This window comes from Etheostoma spectabile, chromosome 8 (genome assembly GCF_008692095.1).
Source record: "Etheostoma spectabile isolate EspeVRDwgs_2016 chromosome 8, UIUC_Espe_1.0, whole genome shotgun sequence".
In the NCBI taxonomy this organism is placed as follows: Eukaryota; Metazoa; Chordata; class Actinopteri; order Perciformes; family Percidae; genus Etheostoma; species Etheostoma spectabile.
Window position 1 is genome coordinate 27,012,696 of NC_045740.1, and position 6,096 is coordinate 27,018,791.

At 37.0% G+C, this 6,096-nt stretch overlaps 1 protein-coding gene across 1 annotated transcript in view; it reads right to left on the reverse strand.

Moving 5' to 3' along the window:
* Nucleotides 1-83: 83 nt before the first annotated feature.
* Nucleotides 84-6,096, reverse strand: part of mapk8ip1a (mitogen-activated protein kinase 8 interacting protein 1a) — a 46,461-nt gene continuing 40,448 nt past the window's right edge. Inside the window, exons 9-12 of the mRNA XM_032523323.1 lie at nucleotides 5,730-5,840; nucleotides 4,637-4,707; nucleotides 4,293-4,391; nucleotides 84-3,520 (exon numbers count right to left, since the gene is read on the reverse strand). Of these exons, the coding sequence (XP_032379214.1) occupies nucleotides 3,448-3,520; nucleotides 4,293-4,391; nucleotides 4,637-4,707; nucleotides 5,730-5,840 (354 nt within the window). The 3' untranslated portion in view covers nucleotides 84-3,447. The remainder of the gene's footprint in view (nucleotides 3,521-4,292; nucleotides 4,392-4,636; nucleotides 4,708-5,729; nucleotides 5,841-6,096) is intronic.

Below are 6,096 nucleotides of genomic sequence, written 5' to 3' on the forward strand. Positions count from 1 at the left end.
TTTTCAGTAAAAAAAAAAAAAAAAGAAGAGTGTTGACCTATGTTAAGGGTTCAGCTGAAACAGTTTTTGCAGATAAATACCAATATTTTCAGAAAGAGGCTGCATGCCTTATATAGATGTTTAAGTATCTTTAACCATTTTCATGCCAAAATATTCAAGTGTTTAGCATTTCGCCCTGCATTTCCATCCTCCCTAGGCTACAAAAGCAGCAAGATCATGGGACAATAACTCCTTCACAAAAACCTCAGCTAAAACTATAAAACTAAGCTTTAGTGCGTAACTTTTTTTATATCAATGCCCGTTACATGGGGGGGGCGTGAGCAACCACGGAAGGCTTGTATCATGTGGATGCAACAGTGCTGTTGTCATTATTAAGAATTCCACATGGGGGCGACAGAAACTATGCACTATAACTTTAATACTGCTAGTACCAATGTTAACTATTATCATATTAATGATTTCTATTCACACACAGATGTGCAAAATCTCACCAAAACATTAAACAATCATAAACTAAATATGTAATCATTCAAACTGCATTAAAGCACAATGACTGACTGACTGACGGAAAGCACCAACTACATGTACCAGGTAAACCTTGGTTGGCCTAATTTCAGGTCTTTGGGGTCCCAGTTACATTTTTTAATATTCCATGACAGCCATCTAGGTGTACCAAGTCAAATCCAGCTACAAGACTACTCATAAAAATGAGAATGGCTGTTGTATATATTTAGATTCTGTGATTGGAGACATCTGAAGTCAACAGTTAATACAGAGGACAGTCATAATCACTACATCAGAAAAAATAGGCACTGTTTTTTGAACACAAAATATTTCAGGCTTCATTTCCATTGACTTTACCTGCTCAAATTGGTTTATACTATTATAATATAAAGTTCAACTGCTTGTGCAAAGATATTCCAAAAGAGTGGAAATCCCAGTCCACATTTTCATATCCTGGATCTTAAAACTTATTAGCAAATATTTGTCTCTTTACATATCCGGCAGACATTGTGGATTGACAAAAACAAGAAATGAGTTCTCTTTGTTAATATAAGCAAGTCAGATTGTGAGTCAGTTTGTGAAGGTAAGTCTTTAGAAGCCATGTTCAGTATTTCCTTTTAAAAATACAAGACGAAAAAAACTGGAAACAAATCCTCTGCCTTACTAGAAGTAAGTATTTCCATATTGACTTGACCCCAACTTTGGTCCTAGTTTTGAGCAGCCAATGCAAATGAAGTCTGAGGCGAATAATGTGGACAGACATGGACATGACTGTACAGTGATCCAACATCTCACCAGTCTGTTCTTTTGCACACATACTAAATTGCACAGCCTCATTTGGGCCTTGTTATTACACAGAGTTAAAGGAAAAATATGGAATCTTTCAACCAGAGAAGCCCGGCACAAAGGGTTTGTAGTTGGAACCACATTTGGAAGAAAAGAAACATCAAGCAGCAAATGGAGAAATTAGGCACCTCAACAGCACCTCCAAAGGTCTTCAATAGTAGATTGTCAAGTCTGGGGTTTATATAATACAGAATAATACTTTCTTTTATATATCTTTTTTATATTTCGGAAACATCAGTCTGTCCTTTTCTGTGCGAATAATAAAAAGTCTTTTAAACTGTTGGGGGAGACTTGAGAAGCCCTTATTTACTGTAGAGTCAAGGATGAAGTTAATTTAAAGACAGAACATTAACCCTCTTATTATAAACATGCAGTTTTGCTTTGTTCTTAGATTTTCATATCTTAAGGGTGTTTGTGGTAAGTATGGTTGGGTTGACCAGGTTGGTTTGGTTCGATTCCTTGATTACAGGCCATCTCTTAAATGTAAAATTGAAATTTGTGTCTCACCTGAAACTGGTTTGACATTATTTGACACTGAAGTTCAAGCTCAAGCTGCAATACTCATGGAAATATCTGTAACTGGAATTCTAGTTTGTTGACTTCAACAGCCAGTGGCTACTTGCTTATCCAAGTAAGCACACTGCTCATGATCACTAACATGGCTGACCTATGTATATTGAACTTTAGAATTTCATTTTGTTAAAAAAGATTACTGTTAAGTAATGGTGATGCTCTTCTCCATTGCACTCCCACTTAATCATTTAGATAGGTAAAATAGATATATAAAATACAAATCTCACAACTTGCTAGGTTTTGCCACTTTACCTCCTATGCAAGACTTCTAGATACATTTTCCTTTTATTCAACATACTGGTTATAGTTTTTACAAGCTGAAATCAAAGATTGAGAACTTTTTTTGAATGTATTTAGTATGCTTAACGTTTAACTTAACAGTATACAAACTAGAACTCAAGCAGATATGGATTATTTTCATTTAAGTGCATTCATCATGCCGTGACATCAAATATGACAATAAATTAAAGATTTAAGTATTATTGCCAGAAACCTTTTTGAATTGAATTTATTTTGTTTTTTTACTTTACTGACCAATCAGTTAGTGTATTAAATGTCACAAATAATGGCAAAGGCTTATCATCAAGTTCCCACATCCTAATGTGATGTCTTTAAATTGTTTAACTTGTGTGAACACGGAATTATATGAAAGAAAAAAACAGTAATAACCATTAATGTTCAGCTTTTTGATTGTTATCTGTATAGAGTGGCTTTCCAGATGTCAGTGTCCAACATTTTTTCTAAAATATCTTGACAAAAATTAGATAGCCTGACATGAACTCTTTTACAGACATTCATGTTCCCTGCAGGATAAAGTGTGACAGCTTTGGCGATCCGGATCTTGGTTTATGGTCAGATACCTGCAAACTAACGAGATTTCCATTAGCCTCAGCTGTACTTTGTCTTTCAATTGCTAATTAACAAGTGGTAGTTGCTCACATGGTAAACACTGCCATTGTGCACATCTTGGCATGATGAAATTGGCATTTACAGACTCACAGAGCTGCTAATGTGGCTGATAACTCTTGTTTTTTGATACATGACTCAACTGGTTGATCAGTTACCAAAACTGTCACTGGTAAATTATTATTTATTTCAGCACTGGCTGCAAGTTTAAAAAAAAAGGATGATATAAACATTCTGTCCTTAAATTAACTTCATAGTCATAAAGGCTGTTTATATGGTTTTACAGTCAATATCTACGTGTAGTTACATACAAGTAATTTTAACCCATAAAATATATCAATATCGGATATGTGTATTTGAATTTGGGTAAGTTTATGTTACATTTGTTCCCAGTGTATAGAATATTTCATGTGATCCTATCCATCCATAGAGGTATTAATATTGGCACATGGCCAAAGGAAAGGGAAAGCTCGCTGTATCACTGGATGCAGGTTAGAAAGGAAATCCACCATGCAAGTACTCTGATAAGGATAAATCAGTGGTCCAGTTCGCTGTGTAAGACCAGGCTTACATGCACATAGTGAGTATTCAGTACATATTGTGGATGCGGGAGGGGTGTTATTCAATGAAGATGTCTTCAGTGGGACAGGAGTAGCCAACGTTTTCCTTATAATACTGCTGGAATGCCCTCCTGTGGGACACCAGAGAAGAGAATTAGATATGTATGACAGCCTATCCTTGTTGAAGAAGACAGTAAGTCTGAATGACCATTAAAGGAAAAGCTAAATAAAATGAAATTGGATGGAGACATGCAAAATTGTGTCATTGTCTCTCCTCTCTCCCTCCCTAGGAAATCCACAATTACCACAATGCAATGCGCTGCATTGTACCAATAAACGCTCCTCCTGGTTGGTAATGTAATGCGAGCGTGTCACCGAACCAATAAGACACCTGGCTGGTAACAATCTCCTAGTTCAGCCAAATAGTGCATTAAATGTTTCTGAAAACATTTGAGGAAAGAAATAAGCAATACGGTAACAGAATCTTGGTTAATATTTGTTTAGTACTGTCTAGTTTTACAATTGAGTTTGAGAGGGGGGAGATCTTTGTAATACAAGCAAAAGGACCCAGAGCCAACAGAAATTGTAAATGCTGCACATTGTCAAGAATTTGATTAAACATTTCATTACATTGTTTAAGTTTCATAGTTAATCTCACCTTTTGTATGAAAAATCTTAAGCAAAGTATGATTTAGCTTTAAAGTTAATATCTAATGTGGAGCTTGTACAGTATTTCCATTTTCAAGTGTAATAGAGTACAAAGCAGAGTACTTGAATAATTGCAATTAGTTACTTTCCGCCATTGGTCCTGAGCAGAAATGTGTATTTAATTGTAAAAGTCAGAAAATATGTATGAAATATTCAATAGAATATAATACAGAACACAAGACAAATAGGTCTTACCCTACAGACTCAGCCAGAGGATGTAGTGTTGTCTCTGACATCATCACATGACAGGCAAAGCGCTCTTGGTCAGGGTGTTTGGTGATGATACCAAAATACCTGTAGTGCAGTAATTAGTATTACTCAGGATCCTTACACTTTAGAAGTTTATTTACAAATATTTGGTGAGGCAAACCTGCTGTAATAGACAGAGCACTATGCTTACATTTGTGATCTTTACATCAGTCATCGAAATATAATGGCACATAACAGACTGTGAGAATAGGTACACTTTAATATACTAATGCATTTCCCGTACAAGTGTGGGAATCGATTAGGTCAAATAATCCCTTAATCTGACTCACTTGCTGTGTTTTGGATGACAGCCACAGAATGAGATGTTCTTCAACTGGAAGAAGTGGAAACACTGGTCCCCCTGAAAGAGACGGACACAAAGAGAAAAATGTAAAGTTTGAATGATGTAAATCATGAACTTCCACATGGATTATTTATCCAAACTGGCAGAGTAGACATTAGGGCTACACGATATGACCTAAAATTGAAATCCTGATTAATTGCACATTTTACCTCGCTAACTGTTGCTGTTGTGATTCGACGACAAACACTGCGTTTTGAAATATTTTTTGTCTTTTGCATGATAAAAATGTAAATAGGCTATACAATCTATTTCTCAACTGCTTAAGTTAGCATGTTAGTCCAAACTTTTGATCCCGCAAGTTGCTTGTGGAGATCAATGGGGGCCGGCGAGTTAAATCGGCCGTCCGAGAGTAGGTCTATACCAGGCAGACACACAGCTTACAACCTGCGGGTGGAGGCACTGCACATAGGCTCGGACATACACATACGCAGGCCGCTGTGGACTTTTCAGTCCCGATAGCGGTTTCAGGAAAGTGGCTGAATGTCTTCGACAATACCCCGGTACAAGCCTACAGCCTACGAAATGCAGCAAGTGTATCAGTGCCACCCGTATGGGTGAACTGAGAAAAATTGCCACTTACTAGCTAATTAATTAGCCTGAATTAACCGCTAGCTGTCAGCAAACAGAATGTATTGGCTGGTGTCAGGTGTGTGCACCAGTATTTGGCGACTGGTGAATGTTAAATAATGACCCTGCACACGCGGTACAATATTTTTATGGAGAAAGTAGGCCTACCAACAGAAATCAATTATTGAAATTATCGTCATAGGAAAAATACGCTGATAACAGCTTCAGAATTTTAAAATCGATACATTTTCGACTACAGGTCCAGCCCTTTTTTTCTTGTAGTTACTGCTAATTGACACTAAAGCACTATAAACCTAACTACAGCAAAGTATCTTGTTTGTACCGTCATCGTAACCTGCTGCCAGATTCTACCAGCTGGATTTGAAAAGTTGTGACACTTACGAAGGAGGGAAAGTAGGTGTGTGTATGTGTAGATACAGCAGTGCACGTACCCTATGAGCAGAGTGACACTGGTCTTGGACACTGATCTTCACACCTTTCACACTGACCTCCAGCACACAGGTTGAAGGAGGCTGCCCTGCTAACCGCCTGTTACACGCCACCTGTTCACACAAATAATCAGTGAGTTAGTCATTAAACATACATGACCAGGTTTAGCCAAAGATATTTTAGGCTGGTCTGTAGTGTTATGCCAGTCTTGGTTTTGTTATATATAAAACTGCAATCTAAATATTTAAGTTTTATAAACTACATAAAAAGGAAGAAAAGGGGAAAGAAGGTCCATGAACATTTCACTTTATGAGTTTTTTTAACATTCAAATGAGTTCCCCCAGCCTGTCTATGGTCCCCCAGTGGCTA